At 39.9% G+C, this 18,116-nt stretch overlaps 1 protein-coding gene across 3 annotated transcripts in view; it reads right to left on the reverse strand.

Annotated features, from left to right (window-relative positions):
• Positions 1 to 18,116, reverse strand: part of PRKCA (protein kinase C alpha) — a 184,133-nt gene that overhangs the window by 83,320 nt on the left and 82,697 nt on the right. For all 3 annotated transcript variants that reach the window (XM_053375349.1, XM_053375350.1, XM_053375351.1), the window contains exon 3: positions 17,980 to 18,062. In XM_053375349.1, the coding sequence (XP_053231324.1) occupies positions 17,980 to 18,062 (83 nt within the window). The remainder of the gene's footprint in view (positions 1 to 17,979; positions 18,063 to 18,116) is intronic.

Genomic DNA, 18,116 nt, shown 5'->3' on the forward strand with positions numbered 1-18,116 from the left:
CATAGATAAGCTGCAGGGAAGGGTTTGGATGATCAAACAAACAATGGTTTTGTGTTATATGTGAAGCAGGCTATTGAGAATTACTGGCATGGGGGCACCATGTCTGACAAGGAAGCACTGTACTGGAGATATGGGTGATCACGTAAACATTCAGCGACTTGCATAAACATCCTCCCTGATGCTGCCTAAAGCAGGTGGCTTTACCTTGCAACATGGAGGGGTTTCTCCTGGGTTAAAATTTTTGCACACAGTCACAATTTACATAATTCGTGCAGGTCTGCCACTATCTTCCATCTCTTGTATTGTGAACTGCTTTGACCTTATTTTTAGATAAAATATGGTATATGAATGAATTAAATAATTAAGAAAATGAAGACTCTGAATGCAACATGGAAAGTGGTAACCTGAAGTACACTTCAGTAATCATATACCTTTAAAAAATCAGGTTTGCGAGTGATATATTTCCCCACATGTTTCAGACAGGAGCTAATAGAATGCAACTGATTACTAGACAGATTCTCATTCTTAGCAACCTTAATTTACAGACAGCATTATACTATGAGTCGTGTCACGACCTGAAAAATATTTAAACCATCCGTCTATCAAATGCATTCCAGTGTAACTAGGCACAGATCTCAGTAAGAATACAAGACATTTTACTGTAAAGAATGTCCGTGAAGGTGAAAACTAGTGAGCAACACGTTTTAGAAAGTCAACAGCTTTTGTTTCAGGTCACAAAATCACTTATGAAATATGCCTTATTATCAACAGATGAAAACACTCTTGTAGAATAATGTCATCTCCTACCCTCAATGGTCCAAAAGATTGCTCAAACTCAGGGTTCCATGTGAGCAATACTGTATGTCACTCTTATAAGGGGACTTATGGCCAATGATTAAAACTGCAAAATTTAGAATAAAGCACACACACATCCCTTTGTATTCTTCAATCTCTTCAGATCGAAATCAAAATGAAGAGGAATAAGTACAACAAACTGCAAATCACTTAACCTTTGTTTAGAGTTGTTCTATGTGGATTAAGAAGCTGCTGCTGTGAAAGATGTGATTGTGCTATTATCTCCAGTAATAATTATTTTCGAACGAGCACCATCCCTAAAGGGAATTTTATCATGTGGCATTGTTTTAACCGTGGAAAGGCGGCAAACAAATAAAATGATGGTGATGATGAAGAAAGAAAACGGGGTATACATGCAAGAAAAGGAGGATTGGAGCCTTCCTTGTGTTTCATGGGAAATGAGTATGATAAATGAGTATCATAAATACTGGTATCTTTTCTCCCTTCCATTTTCATATCCTATCAACTGGAGAAAAGTTAAATCTGGACACGCACAGCTGCTGCTCCAGGAAATCAGAAAGCAAAGAAAGGCAAAGCCTTGTGTGCCTACAGTTCTTCCATTCTCCTCATCCACCAGGTTTCATTCTTCTATTTCCGGCTCACTTCACTATTTGAATAAACAGCATAAGTTTTACTATTTATTTATCAAATTTCTACACCACCCTTCAACTGAGGATCACAGAGCAGCTTACAGTATAAAAACACAAAAGGCAACTTCCAACCAAAATTAGTTTGGCCAAGTACAGGAAGTGGTTTTTAATATGAAAAAAAATTCAAGCAAATAGATGCTATCTTGACTCGTCTTTAATCTTAGAGATTATTGTTGGCAGTGGTTCAAGCTTCATTCTTAAGGAAATCCCTAAGTGACCTAGAACTGTTTTTACAGCTGCTTCCCCTTTCTTGCTCAATACTCAAGGCAACTGTAAGAGTTCAGTTTATTGCAGATGCTTGATATGTAGTGATATGATAAAAGTTTCCTTATCCTTTCTAAAGGACCTCTCACATAAAGTTGAGGAGCATAACTAATCAAATTGTTCCTTTTATCTCCATTTCTTTCTCAATATATTCATGACCCGGACAGAAGAGTGTATAAACAGATCAACAAACTTTTCCTGGCACATGATTTATGATGCCAACTCCTTCTTTGAAGGAGAAGGTTGAAGTGGTTTTACAAGGAGCAAAGTCCAGGCAACAATAAAAAGTGTGCCAACAAGCCCTTTCCCCCCTCTAACATCTTGAGCTGAAGTTGTATAGCTGCTTATTGGCAGTTTTAATCTTATTTTTTCCTTAACTTGTTTTGAATATTCTGTTGTCTTTAATTGTTTTTGGATGTTGTTTTTAACAGTTTTAAAATGTTTTCATTTTCATTTATTTATTTCTAATTGTTTTATTTTTAATCACAGAAGTTTTTGCCACCCTGGCCCCCTTGGGTAGAAGGTCAGATACAAAGTAAGTTTAAAAAATAAATTAATTTTCGTTGACGTTGATATTTCCCTCCTATACAAACAAACCTTGGTTTTCAAATGTCTCAGCTGCCGAACGTTTCGTAAGCTGAACGCTGAAAAACTGGAAGTGAATGCTTACATTTCTGAACGCACCTCAGAAGTCAAACGGCTTCCAAGGCATGTTTCTCAATTTCCACCATTGAACTTGCTGATAGCCCTTTGATCCTTGGTTTTCGAACGTTTTGGAAGTCGAATGGACTTCTGGAATGGATTATGTTCGAAAACCAAGGTTCCACTGTATCTGTTACAATATGGCTGATTCTTGCTTTTCTTTCTTTCCTTGGTATCGTTTTAACAAGTCACGATGGCAACAGAGTCAAATATTGATTATGTTCAGTTATTAAGTATCCACACATTAAAAGAGACACTCCACATGGTATTTTTAGCCAATTCGTTATTGTAGAATGGTATCTGTACAGGGAAGGGAATGTATTGCAGTGGTAGAGAACACGCAGAAGAATACAAGGGCACCAAAGCATAATATGGAATGAACACAGTATAAATATAAATGAATCCAAATGACAAGGAAACACAAACTGAGTTCTAAGAATCACTTTCTCAAGAAGAGAAAACAACAACAAGTGCAGATTACTGGATAAATACAAGATATTACAGGATCTTAGAATGTCAGGACAATTCAGCACCCTCCTAAGACAAAAAGGCACATAATAGCTGAAAATCAAAGTGAGCTAAAAGTTCACATAGAAGAATTCATCAGGCTAGAGAAATCTCATTTCTTTCTTTTTTTGATGGAGTTACAAGTTTGGTAGATCAGGGGAACGCTGTGGACATAGTATATCTTGATTTCATTAGGGCTTTTGACAAAGTCCCCCGTGATATTCTCATGATGAAGCTGGTAAAATGTGGGTTGAAAGAGGTAACTGTTGGGTTGATTTGAGTACCAAAAGAGTACTCATTAATGGTTCCTTGTCATCCTGGGGGAAAGTGACAAGTGAGGTGTTGTAGGGTTCTGTCCTGGGTCCGTTGTTGTTCAACGGCTTTATAAATGACTTGAATGAAGGAATTGAGGGGATGCTCATCAAATTAGCAGATGACACAGAATCAGTATTCAGAGTAACAGATTGGACAATTGGGCCCAAGCTAACAAAATGAATTTCAATAGGGACTAGAGATGGGAAGGCCTGGAAAAATTGGGGGGAAACCTGGGGTTTTTTTCCGTTTCCCCCCAAAGCTGTTTTTCCCCCGGAAAATTGGAAGAAGAAAAAAGTGTGTGGAATATTCAAACTATAGCAAACTGGTTTTTTCCAATTCCATACTACTCGGTCGGTTGTATGAGAATGTAAGTCATACTTATTAATGGTGTAGATACTCAATGAGTCAATGGACTATTACAACCTTATATGTCGACAAGGGTGCTAGATTGCCCTAAGAAGAACCATTAGGCAAAAGTTTTAGAGGGCTTATTTAGAGGGTGTGGAATCTCTATAGGAAGCTCTGCTAGCAGTATTAAGATCTGAAAGATTTCTCCATCTCAGGAAGTCTGTTATACTGCATAATAAAGCTTGTCACAGATCAGTTTCCTTGGCAACAACAGCATGACATAGGCAGAGATTCAGGAGAGATAAAACACTGTACGGTTAGCAGAAAGGAGTGTGCATGCTTTCCTATCTTGAACATTAAAGGGCTCTTTTTCACCTTAATTTTGATGTGCAATGATAATTTTAAATGTATTTAAATGCACATTTTTCTTAAATTATTGTAAGGGTTCAACATTTATTAAGACAACAGTGTTGAAGAGGTATTCCATTTAAGTTATAATGCCGGTTGTTATTTTTTTAAAAAGTATACATAGTAAGACGGTCTCAAGGTCAACAGGTAGCTTATACAGCGGAAATGACAAACTGCAAACTATTAGCCCATACTTCAAGATGGAGAGCAAAACATTGGCTGCAAATATCTTTTTCTGCATCATCTACAAGCATCTACAGAACATGCTACCATTATCTACTCCCACTTGCCCTGGCTTGGCATCTCTGAAGCTGAACACACACCCTTAAACATGGCCACATTTCACGGGTTGCCAGGAGTGGTCAACTATTTTCCCGTCCATTCTAAACAGAGAAGAGCTGCAAATAACTTCTCTCTCTGTGAGTGAGTGAGTGAGTGAGTGAGTGGTAGGTAAGTAGATCCTTTTTTCCCCTCCCAAATGGAACGCTAGCACCATTTTGTGGTCCTGTCTCTTTTTTTGTTTTTTGAGAAGTGTTAAGCCACAGCTCCAAAGCAGCCATTGAGTATTCTGCAGCCATTTAGCAGTTGATTCTCACAACACTTTTTCTACATTTCTCTTAGGGCTATAAAGCGAGAGACACCATATTTTTCTGTGTATAAGCTGCTATTTTTTTCCTTAGAAATAATAGACAAAAATTGCGGGTTGTCTTATACACGGACAGCGGGGCGGGGGGGGGGGGGGAGAGACAGGCGATTGGTGGCAGCATCCAGTAGGAGATGGACGGCGGCGATTGGGCGTGTGATTGGTTGCTGCGGCAACGACAGCTGACGACTGGCTGCAGCAATTGGGCAGTCCATTACAGCAGTGACGAGGCATACGTGCAATCTGGTGTGGTTGCGTCGAGTGTTCTTGTGGCGAGCGTTCTAATGGCGAGCCTTTTGTGGCGAGTGTGTAGACGATTGGTGGCTGCGGCGATGTGTGTTATTTGCAGTGGTGGGCAGGCTGTAGATCGATTGGTTGACCAATTCATGGGTGCATGTTATACATGGAAAAGCACAGTAAGTATTTTTAAAAAAAACAGTAACCACAAATAAATTTCAAAATGTGCCCACTAACCCAAAAAGATTGGTGACTCCTGGATTAGGTAAACATCAATCTGAACCAGCAAGACAGTTACTAGGGGCTTAAAATTAATTCAAACCAACTTTTCAACTATACTAGTAACTGAGTATACACTCAGTTACTAGTATAGATGATATTTTATTTCTGTTTTTGTGTAAAAAGTCTGTTAACTTTAACTTCACACCAGACAGAAGACCGCCAGCACCCCCTGCCAAAAAAGAGCTTACTTTTTAAAAATACCATCCTTAATTTACCAAAAGGGGCATTTCCCTTCCCACACAAACACCGATTTAAACTCACTGAATACAGCTGCAGCATCTGTAGCATCTCAGAGCAACTGAAGGTCCCATACAATTGTATAGTCACATCTGGAGTTAATTATAGTTCTGGCACTTTTAGGGATCTTTCTTGAAAGGTGATGTTCACGTTCAGCCAAAATCTATTTTTGCATAGCTGCTGATGCCTTTGTTCCCTCTATTTTCTTAGAAAACACATCTTTGTTACAAGAATTCCAATCCAAATACTGTACAGGACACTATTTTCCCTAGTTCACTGAGATTAATAACCCCGGGTTTCCGTTGCCGTACTCTGAATTTCTAAGGCAAAGAAGTAACTGAATATCCGATCACGATGTTTAGCTTATTATAATGAGCTATATTTCAGTGAGAAATGGCTTTGAAGCTATATCAGAATTCTAAGAAGAGTTTGGATTTGATATCCCGCTTTATCTCTACCCTAAGGAGTCTCAAAGCGGCTAACAATCTCCTTTTCCCTTCCTCCCCCACAACAAACACTCTGTGAGGTGAGTGGGGCTGAGAGACTTCAGAGAAGTGTGACTAGCCCAAGGTCACCCAGTAGCTGCATGTGGAGGAGCGGGGAATCGAACCCGGTTCACCAGATTACAAGTCCACCGCTCTTAACCCCTACACCACACTGGCTCTCTAAGGAACAGTCTGCACTCATAAGCATAAACAAAGCACATCCTTTTGAAAATCATGCTGGACAGAATTTAGGATAGCCTGTATGTTAGACTGACAGATCTTTCTCCTTGGAGTTTTGCATTTTCTCTTTCAGAAACGACTAGTTCAACCCTGCAGTTAGTTGCATGATTCCTCCATGCATTTAATGCATGGAGGGGGCTTATATCACATCAACTGGATACTCGGAGCCCTGAGTTCTTGTGTGACTTTCCTATTAGTATTGAAGCACAGCCACCTTCATTCAAGATCCCTGATATACCCCTTAGCATAACAGTCTTGCTGGGGCACGCTGACTCTTGCAACTTCAATCTTCATTCCCTGCATTCCTTCATCCAGATATCCTTACACAGTAGCTACTTGCCTTGGCCCAGGAATGCTGGCTCCTCCTGCCTTGTTTTTAAATTATTCAACCCTAAGGGCCTTTGCTCCCTCTGTCTTTGGTGTATTTTCAGACTGATCATAGAGGAACTTATCCTTTCCCTATTTACCACTTGCCAGCATTCACTAAAGCATTACTGTGCACCTGCCTTGTGCTCATTGCCAACTCACTATTCACTCCTCTGCCTCCTCTTTCTATATGAGATAATCTTCAAGAGTTAAACTATAAATTGCCCAGTTTTCTATCTCAACAAAACCCATTTTCTTGAAGAGTACGCACTTCCATCTGTTTCTCCCTCCTGAATACCTTACAAGGGCAATCTGCTACCTAGATTAAAGCTTCTTAAATTATGCACACCGTGCTTCTGTGTATCTTGGTAAATCTGCTGGTGGGACAGCTTCACTGTGCTGACAGCATTGTGTCCTCCAGCAGAACAGAGCCAGGGAACAGAGAGGGAAAAGGCTGCCCTAACTCCATAGTTAATTCCCTCTTAGTCATTTGCATTTGGAGAGGGCTTACTCCCTAAACATTGCATGCCAGACATTTTAGATAGGTGTCCTGAACAAACACAGTAGCATAGCTCTCTGCGGTGTATTAAAATTCATGACATATGAACGGGTTCATTAGGGTCTTTGGACAAGATGGTGGGTGAGATTGTTTAGTTTTAGGGTATTTATAGCAAAGTGGAAATAAATTAAACATAACTAATTCAAATTAATGCTTCAATAAGGATTAATGGGGGGGGGATATGAACTGCTCATTGTACCCACACATAAAGCTTAGCATGGATCAGCATGTTATTCTGCTTTTATAATTCCTAGTTTAGTACAAAGATTATTCTCTAATCTGAATATCTAAATAAATAAATGAATGACAAATATTTCCTCTGACTCACTCCCTTCAGAAATGTGTAATACAATTATTGACTTTAGAAGATGTAAAGCATGAGAAATTCAAGAGATCCTTGTGGAAGATTTAATTCTTGCATTGAAGCCTGAACTCTTATTACCTCTGTGGGTTTTTGGAGGATGCACTGATTTCATTCCCTTGCTGCCACTGCATCTTGAAGGGTTTCCACAATCTCTGGAGCAGGACCTGAGGAGCCTTTTTTCAACCCCAAAAGTATACGCCGTAATAGGCAGCCTTCCAGGAACTGCATGCTAGTGGTGATGGTGGCCAGAGGCAAATGAAGGCAGAAGGGTAGCTGCAACTCTCAGCTTTGTACAGTAGAAGACTTCATTTCAGCCATGTGCATGTCATGTTTCTACATATACCTACATAGCTCCCCATCCAGGCAGACAATTGCAGGAGGTTGGGGGGGGGGTCCCTTCCAACTCTATAATTCTATGATTCTAAGAAGCATAATCACAGTTGAAAAACTCGATTCAGGCAGGCAAAAGTGTTTGAGTACGGGGTGAAGCCAGGAAAGTGAAGGGGACAGGCTAGGGAGAGGGACAAGGATTAGACAGAAACCCATGAGAAATCTGTGGTGATGACCTTCTTAGTGGCTGTGCCCAATCTATGGAACTCCAACACCCCAAGAGGCCCACTCAGCCCTCTCTCTGACAGTGGTACCTCGGGTTACATACCCTTCAGCTTACAGACTCCGCTGACCCAGAAACTAGTACCTCGGGTTAAGAACTTTGCTTCAGGATGAGAAAAGAAATCGCGTGGCAGCGGCGCGGCAGGCCCCATTAGCTAAAGTGGTGCTTCAGGTTAAGAACAGTTTCAGGTTAACAATGGACCTCCGGAACGAATTAAGTACATAACCAGAGGTACCACTGTAGAGCCATAGTTTCTAGGTTATCAGGAAATACTGTACATTTTTACCTGCTGTAAGTAAGTAGCTCCCAGAAGGTCGGCGGTTCGAATCCCCGCAACGGGGTGAGCTCCCGTTGCTCAGTCCCTGCTCCTGCCAACCTAGCAGTTTGATAGCACGTCAAAGTGCAAGTAGATAAATAGGAACCACTCTGGCGGGAAGGTAAAAGGTGTTTCCGTGTGCTGCTCTGGTTCGCCAGAAGCGGCTTAATCATGCTGGCCACATGACCCGGAAGCGAGATGAGCGCCGCAACCCCAGAGTCGGCCACGACTGGACCTAATGGTCAGGGGTCCCTTCACCTTTACCTTAAATCATGAGAATATGTTTCTTGCAGAAAAGATGTTTCCTATCTTCATCACAACCATTGTTCACATGACTGCTAGTTATCACTAACTGAACCACAATTTTATTCCAATATTTTTTGTGTACAAATAAATCTATAGGGCATGGAGTGTTTGGGGCAGGGGGCAAGAGGTGCATAGAAAATACATTCAGAAGTGCAAATACAAATAATGAATTTTAAAGACCAATAGAAAACGCCTACACTCCAATTTAACAGATCATACATTTCAATCACATTTAAATCTGGGATTATCCTAAATTACTATTGCTTCCTGGGAAAATAAAGAGAGGGTTGAAATTAAATTATAGATATTTGAGCCATGCAATCGTGGCACGCAACAGGAAGAAGGCATAACTGTTGTTTTATAAATAGGTCTGTGGAATCCTCCAATATTTAAAGCTTTTTCTTTCTCCCCTTTTTTCGTAGCCCATTTCAGTTGGTACAGGAATCAATGAGCCAAAATTGAGTTGGTATGCATAATACAGTTTTAAAATTTGGACCCCTGCAAAAATATTTAGAACATATTTCATTCACTTCAATATATCATCACCGCCAAATCTTGATTTAGTGGGCTTGTTTTAATCTGGAAGATTTGTTCATGTGTCACAAGACGCCCACTACATTAAAATCTGACACGTTTAACGGCATCAGTATAAGAACAGGATTCATGTGAAAGGAATTTTATGTGTCTCTTTCCCTCTTCTATGATATATGTTTATTTCAAGTTTGTTTACATAAACTTAGTCCGGTTCTCAGTGGTTTGGGGAAGCCATATAATTTCACATAAACCCACAGACTGCAGACACGGGGGCTGTACTACATAGCAGAAAAATGATAAAAGGGGGAAATTTATTTATTTATTGAATATTTATCGAAAAACTGATTTTGTATTTCCACAAATGCCCAATGTATTTTGAACTCTTTGTGGGAAAGTATAAAATGGTTACACAATTATCAAGTCATAGGGGGGGGGAACTTGTCCTCTCCAAGTTCTGCTGGGAAGAAACTCAATAGTCTTCTTATATTTTCAACAATGAAAATAAGCTATACACTATAAAGTTCCAACTTGGCTGGACAGTGAAAACATGGAAGGACTTTGATTCAATACAGTATAGGCATCTGCAGATGAAAGGAGATGTATGCATTTTATACTTGATTTCTGCAGTTTTAAATTTCTTATTGCTGGTTTTTAATGAGCTGTGTTTTATGCCTTAACACATTCTTGTTCTACTACATACCCAAATATTTAGACACCCAACTGAAGTAACAGAAGTGATGTTAAAACTCTCTTCACATTTCCTCAGCTTTGAGGAAGCCCTCTGCCCTTCCGCCAAGGACCTCATGAGATTATCATGCTTTCCCCTCTCTGCCACTTTCATCCCCTCAACAATCCTGTGACAGACCAAAGGACTTAGCTGAACATCATCTGTAACAGTGTTTCCCAAACTTGGGCCTCCAGCTGTTTTTGGACTACAACTCCCATCATCCCTAGCTAGCAGTGTTCAGGGATGATGGGAACTGTAGTCCAAAAACAGTTGGAGACCCAAGTTTGGGAAACTCTGATCTACAGTAAGCTTAAAGGCTGACGAGATGTGAGCCCCAATCGCCCCACCTTTAAACCAGTACCCTAACCACTATATCACCCTGCAAATCAAGATGTATTCCCAACACTGTAGTTTTTTTTACACACTGAAAACTATAAATGACAAATAATGTTAGCAGATATAGTGAAGTGGCCAGAACTCTCCTGAAGAGTTCTTAAAAGTATTTTGCACTGCCAATAAAAAAAACAAACTAGCTATATTTCCTCAAGGAGGATTACACTTACTCAGTTACACTATTAAGGGCTCCACATTCTGCATTGCCCTTACCTCCAACTGATTATAGGGCCAATCCACCTCATAATTAGGTGTACCGAAATCTTTCAGAAATTAGTGGGATTTAAGAATACTTAATTGTATGCTAGACTGTGTTCCAATGTCAGGATGAGTTTTCTTTTTCACAGCAGTGTACTATGAACAAATATCCCTCCTGACACTGGGATGTATTTCTAGCATACAATTAAGCATTCTTCATTTCAGTGAAGCTTAAGCATGCCTTTGCTAAGTCCTTTCTCTCAATACCTTTACTAAGACAACCATGTGTGTAACTTGATAGATGTTCTTGCTTCTGTGCTGCACTGAAAATATCTGCACTCCATGAAAGCAGGTCACATTTAGATAGGGGTAACTATCACAATGCCCGTCACATGTTGAATTACAGCTCCCATTATCCTGAACCACGGGCCAATCTGGTTGAAGATGATGAGAGCTGCAGTCCAATAGAAACAGGAGGGCACCATGCTGACCACCCCTGATTTAGATTTTTGGATACAATAACAGGCAATAATGTTCATACAGGTCAAAATGCAAATGTATGGTATAGTATTGATTTGTTGTTTTGCCAAACGGTTCTCTGTAAGGGCTCAGAACAAAAAGCTGAACTGGCAACTTCCTGTGACAAAGATAAGAGGCAATACTGGAAACAAATAATGGTGCATATTCTTACATGGATTTATCATTCCCATGGAATTAAGAGACAAGACCCACAGAATTGTGGAACTAGTTATGTGCTAAAGGACTTTTAGATTTGTTCCTTTCCAAAAGGAGACCCCAATGTCATAGAATTTCAGCATGTTTCTGAAGACAGGTAGGCGGGATTACTGCATGGATACTAGACTGTTGCATTAATATTAAGGACAGTTTAGCAAAGGTTTCTGACTTTAATATGGCATATTTTTCTGGTGCCTAGGATGAAACTAATATTTCTTTTGTAAAAATGCCCAGGCAAATGCAAGATGTGTATGAATTCTTATTGCCTGTTGATCCTTGTAACCTTTTACAGTTCAATTCCCACAGGCTTACTGTTACAGCTGAATTTCAACAGTTTGGAAAGCTTCCCACTAAAAATGACATATGGAGACAGCTTTCTTAATGGGCAGATCTCACTTGTCCAGCATTATTTTAAGTGAGTTTCCATTCACCAGAAACCAGTATGTGCATTCTCTCACAGAAAAAAATGAAGGACGAGCATCTTACAAAATGTCCCTCATTCCTCTCCTTTTCTGGAAACTTCTCTCTCTCTCTCTCTCTCTCTCTCTCTCTCTCTCTGTGTGTGTGTGTGTGTGTGTGTATATATATTTTATTGGTTCGGAGTGTATAGAATCCAGAAATCCATAGACAGTACTGAAATAACCAAGTAGACCCTCCCACACAGTTTAGGCTACTCCTTTCCCACTTCAAAGTATTTCATTGTTTTCACTTATTTATACAAGGAGCAACAAACATTCAACGATCCCCCCCCACCACAACATAAGCACCAAATGTCTGTTTAATTACATTAAACATTCAGTTTTTAAACAAATGCATCTTTCCACAAGTTGCCATGTGTCCTCAGAGTCCTAAAACCATGTTATATCAATGTTGCAATCAATATATATGCATATATAAATTTAACCCCAAGTGTTGCTGGTAAAGGTAAAGGTAAAGGTACCCCTGCCCGTACGGGCCAGTCTTGACAGACTCTGGGGTTGTGCGCCCATCTCACTTAAGAGGCCAGGGGCCAGCGCTGTCCGGAGACACTTCCGGGTCACGTGGCCAGCATGACAAAGCTGCATCTGGCGAGCCAGCGCAGCACACGGAAACGCCGTTTACCTTCCCGCCAGTAAGCGGTCCCTATTTATCTACTTGCACCTGGGGGTGCTTTCGAACTGCTAGGTTGGCAGGCGCTGGGACCGAGCAACGGGAGCGCACCCCGCCGCGGGGATTCGAACCGCCGACCTTTCGATCGGCAAGCCCTAGGCGTTGAGGCTTTTACCCACAGCGCCACCCGCGTCCCAAGTGTTGCTGGTAGCTAACAGTAATTTTGAATTTCACATTTGAGCCCATGTGCCTTAAAATATATACTCTCCAACCCCCAAAGGGATCCATTAGAAAGTATGAGCTAGTGCTGAGGCTAGTGCCGGGAAATAGGCACAGACATTCTATTCTCTTTAATGTTGATGGTACCCAGAAACAAATTCATGCATAAATTAGCATACATTAATAAGTGCATTTTCCACAAAGTCACAAATTTTGCTGAAGTAAAAGCAGTCGTTCCCAGCTCTTTCCCCTTCATTTATTCTTATTGTATGGTAGAGAAATAAAGGGACATTAAAATATTTGGCGGTATAAATCATATAACTTTCGTTTGTACCAGTGCCTTGAAGGGGAAACTAACAGTTTCTGAACCTGTCAGGCTGCTTTTGGAAGCAATGCATTGTTTATCATGACAGAAAAAAGCCTAAGCAAGTCTAGGGTTAATTTGTACACACACACACCCCGAAAAAGAGTGTGAAACAGCATTTGATTAATCACATTTGCTCTATTTGATGAACCAAGTAAACTCTGACTTATCTTAACAATGCTTTCTTTGGAAAAAGCCAACTTCAAACCATGGGTTAAGAAACAGGCTTGTTTCAACAAACTTTAACACTAATTGCATATGCAGTACTAAATTGTGGTTAACTGAAACCAAAAGTGGAAGCTTCCAGTCTCTTCCTCATGGCTGTGCCTGAGAAGGACAGGGAAAGGGGTATGCAACCCCTGGGCTCATTCCACAGTTACAAAATTTCCATTTGATCTTCAGCAGGATTCAAGAAAGCCAAAAACTGATATTCTAGGAATTCCATATAAATTGTATCTAGTCATAGTCCTTATGTAAAGGTAAAGGTAAAGGGACCCCTGACTATTAGGTCCAGTCGTGGCTGACTCTGGGGTTGCGGCACTCATCTCGCTTTATTGGCCAAGGGAGCCAGTGTACAGCTTCCGGGTCATGTGGCCAGCATGACTAAGCTGCTTCTGGAGAACCAGAGCAGCGCACAGAAACGCCGTTTACCTTCCCACCGGAGCGGTATCTATTTATTTACTTGTACTTTGACATGCTTTCGAACTGCTAGGTTGGCAGGAGCAGGGACCGAGCAACGGGAGCTCACCCCGTCACGGGGATTCGAACCGCTGACCTTCTGATTGGCAAGTCCTAGGCTCTTTGGTTTAACCCACAGCGCCGCCCGCGTCCCTTAGTCCTTATGTATACAGTGCTAAATATATGCACAAATACTCATATGACATTAGTATACAAGATGATCTGTTGATATGTGTCAGGGTACTGCCATCGAAAGGGGGGAGGGAGGCAGAAGCGTACAGGGAGCCTCCGACTTTGCTGAGCAGTAACACCACATCGGGGACTGGTGAGAGCAAAGACTCTGGCGAAACAGAAGGGGAAAGGAGGGGCGAAGGGAGGCAAAGGCTCACAGAGGATACTGCGAGCCCAAGCACTGCTCCCAGACAGGCTGATAGGGAAACAGACGTGCAGCTTCCGTCACCTAGTTTTTGCCAGGGAGTCAAACATAAGGAAAGGAGGAGGAGACTGGGGGTGTCGAAGTTCTTATGCTGGGGGGGGGGGAGACAGGAAGAACCCACTCACGGAATCTGTGAGTGACTGACAGTCATGAACTTTGGAACTCTGAACCGTACATAGTTGCACTAAATAAACCCTGGAAAAGACAGGTCGGAGTCCTGGCTGTTTACTTGCAAGCAACCCCCCTACAGACCTGACAATATGTTTTAGCACAGGAAATAAAAAATTCTCTACAATCTAGGACTACAGCTGATTGTAGTGTGGCTCACATGAAGGTACATTCAAGATTCCCCCCATCTCTTTAATCAGCTATAAAGTTAATCAACTGCACAATGCCTTTTATAACTTTATGAAACAACAACAACTAATTCTTTAAATGCTACTTAAAAAGGAACTGAGGCAAATTTTAGAGACACTTTGCAAACTCCCAACTTTAAAACTAGAAAGCGTTTGCATACAGAACTACTAATTTAAAATGTCAAAGGGGAAAGATGTGGCTATGATTTCAAAACAATGCTTATGAGACATGAACTGGTCCATGACAGAATTCCCATCAGGGCCAATTCTTGATGGAAAATATGAATATAGAAATATGCACTTGAAATGGAACTATGCGGAGGCAAGTCACTTGTGAAAGCTTTCCTTGTGGTTGTAGCCATCTTCAACATGCCATCACAACCCTCTAAGAAACAAGATTTGTGACATAAGTGAATCTCTTGCAACTGTGATAGAAGCTACCTCAAGATGTGTGACATCACTGAATCTGCTGCAGCCGTGAGGGAAGCTAATGACTTGCCACACCACTTGTAACATATGTTTTCTGGGAGGGAATTTCGAGAAACATTTTTGCTGCCCTATATGGAGATCTGGTTTTATATTATATTTAAAGAATGAAACTTAAAAAAAAATATACAGTGCTAATTTTACAAAATTTCAAAAGTGTTTGAAGTGAAGTACTTGATCAAGGAAGCTAAATCTAATAAAGCACACTTAGTGTAGTTTACTTGAGGATAAAATTATTATTGTTACATGTAAATAGGCATGACAAGCCAGTAGCACACAGTTCCCATGCATTCCTTAAATTCTGAGAACCAAAATGAGAGCAGTAAAAACTGTAAACATATGTATATGTGATGTATATTTGATATGCCATGCATATAAAATATACACTTCCTTAGGATGGAAAAATGTTGGAATGAATGTACTGGTGTTGCATCCATTCCAACGTTGCTTTTCACATGCCAACCATTTAGCTACTGGCATGAAAGAACTGTCCCTGCTAGTTTTCAGCTGAAAAACTGGTAACAAAAGGTAAGGGTGTTCAATAACTGGAGAGAAAACCTGGCAAGCCAACATTATCTCCAAGAGTATGAAGAGTTCTAGTTATACATAGCTATACTCCTCTGAAATGACTCTGAAATGAAGAGTCATTTCCAATTATTTTTTTAAAAAGTTGAGAAATAGCTAGTCTCTCTAATTTCCAAAGGGCAAATGGTTCTTTCTAGTCTTTGTTCATCAGAAGTCTGTTGAAGGGGATTGAAATGATCAGTTTTAAATGTGTCTTTCAGTTATAAATACCATTTCTTAGGCCAGAATTATATAGAACATAGCATCCCTTACAATGGGAGGTAATCAGTTGATCCAATTCACAACTTGAAGACTACAGTAATGAATTGCTGAGGAGATTGGAGTCATTCTACTAACTGCAGCTGAGCTAAAATTATATATGTCGTATACATCCATCCACCCTCCTTTTCCATGGCATTTTAATTTCAACAAATGTATCTAAGATTATCTTTGTAACTTCTACAAAGAGTGTCCTGTAATGAAACTACTTGCCAAAAGGCACTTTTGAACAGAAAATATAGAATAATGTGCTTAATTTTAGGTCTATTTGTTACCATTTGAACTCATTCACACAAGGGAGCTTTATAAAGTCATCCCAGAAAAATATATCAGAATACCAACATCTCGTTAGCCATGATTCAGAGGGCCTCTTGAGATATGAGTGTCGATATAGCAGTCCTCACATTATTTTAAACTGCTTTTGAAACTCTAATGTTTCAAAAGCGTATTGCCGAGTAAGGAGATGCAGTTTGAAAACAACTTTAGAAGCCACACATCTATTCAATTATTAGAGATTATTTTCAGCAAGCCTTTCCAGTAAATTCTCAGGACACCTTAGAATGAAAGCAGAAAATAAAATAAAATAAAAGTCAGAAAGTAATGAAACTTAACACTACTAGGAGATTTTAAAAAGAAGATCTCAGCATTAGATAATCTTCAATGGATATCATTATGAGCAGCAAATTGTTGTCCCTTCCTTAGCCTGTCTTCATTTTGAAATCAAATATATGTCTGCACTTTGTTTACATAAAATAAAAACAAAAAGTAATTACAAAACACACAGAGGAACCTCAGTTCTTTAGGAGCATGTGATTATCAAAGACACTCTAACCATGCAATCCAATCCAGACAGGCAAAACAAAATGGTCCCTACCACAAAGGTTCCATAGTAAGGAAACACACTGCCAGTTTATATGTGCAAAGGAATCAAGCCATGAATTGTTATTTTTTGAGACACCGGCACTTCTACCAGCAATTGGACAGGTGAGATTGTATATATGAATGCTATTGCACAAAAATGCGCCATACAAACGGGAAAAGAATATATAGCTCCCCTCTCTGACATGCTAATTGGTTGTTCTCCAGAAGCTCCTGTTAGGTGGGGGGGGGGGATATTTACATAGGCAACCCTCCATTCTGCAGCATGAATCAGGCAAAGTTGATTCTGGTCCTAAGGAGGTGTCAACCCATGCTACAAGCTAGGGATGAAAAATTCAGTCCACTTTTTAAAGCAAACTGACCTAAGTTCCAAGACTTAGACAAAAAGATAAGATAGATAAGATACAGACATAGACACAAAATAGAACACAGTTCACAATCAGATTGCACACGTTCCTAAATTTTGCAATGAGGGTTTTGTTCAAAAATGTGTCCAGAAATGTATGTTACACACACACAAAAAATGTACAAAAATAGGGCAATGCATAGGAAGGCATAAGAATGCAGATCGGGGGAAATGCATACAAAATGCAAGTTTTTGAGAAAGTATGTACAGAAGTGTGTATAATACTTGTGTATTTTTTTAAATAATAATAATAATAATTGTGTATTGTTTAAATTTTTTGTAGAAAACAGTATGGAACAGATTTAGGATTGAGTGCATGCAGAACTGAAATCTGGATTGAAAAGCCCAAAAGCCTGAGGTCAAAGACATTTACTCTAACAGACAGGCTATTGAAATTGTTGTGTAAGCTCCAGAGTCAGATGTACAGAGGTTAATCAACCTTCTATTCCCCACTGAAAAACAAAATTGTGAAATCAATGAATGCTACAGTGTCTACCTGAAGTCAGTGACTGGCTAAATAATAATAATAAAAATAGTGGCTCAGAATGAATGAAGAATATAGTGTTACACATTATTGGAAATATGCAATAGTGCAGTAGTTGGAAGTCTGACATGGCTAAAAGCTGACTATAACTTGCTCTCAATATTAATAAAAGTGACTTTATATGTTGTCTTTCATATAGTCTCTCCTTCCCTTTTATTTTTTTTGCGTCAAAACTCTGCTTTTCTCTTACTTGTCTCTCATTGGCTTCATCGTTGCAATTGCCTGTGATCATGGAGAAGACAGACTATGACAGAATAAACTTAATAAGCACAACCTATTAAAGAACATATTAACTGACCTCTAAGCTGCCAATATCTACCATCCGTGCATCAACAAAATGCATCAACAGAGCAATGAATCAACACAGATCAGAGAGCAAAGTACAATGTACTTACATCCGTGTCCGGCCCCTTGTCTGCCCCGGGACAAGAAAAGGTAACGAATTCATGGCACCTCTTGTGAACCACAAAGCAGCAAACTAGGAAAAGAAGAAAAAAACATTCAAGCAATTGCAGATTTGTTAACAAATTTA

This window comes from Podarcis raffonei, chromosome 2 (genome assembly GCF_027172205.1).
Source record: "Podarcis raffonei isolate rPodRaf1 chromosome 2, rPodRaf1.pri, whole genome shotgun sequence".
Classification (NCBI taxonomy): domain Eukaryota; kingdom Metazoa; phylum Chordata; class Lepidosauria; order Squamata; family Lacertidae; genus Podarcis; species Podarcis raffonei.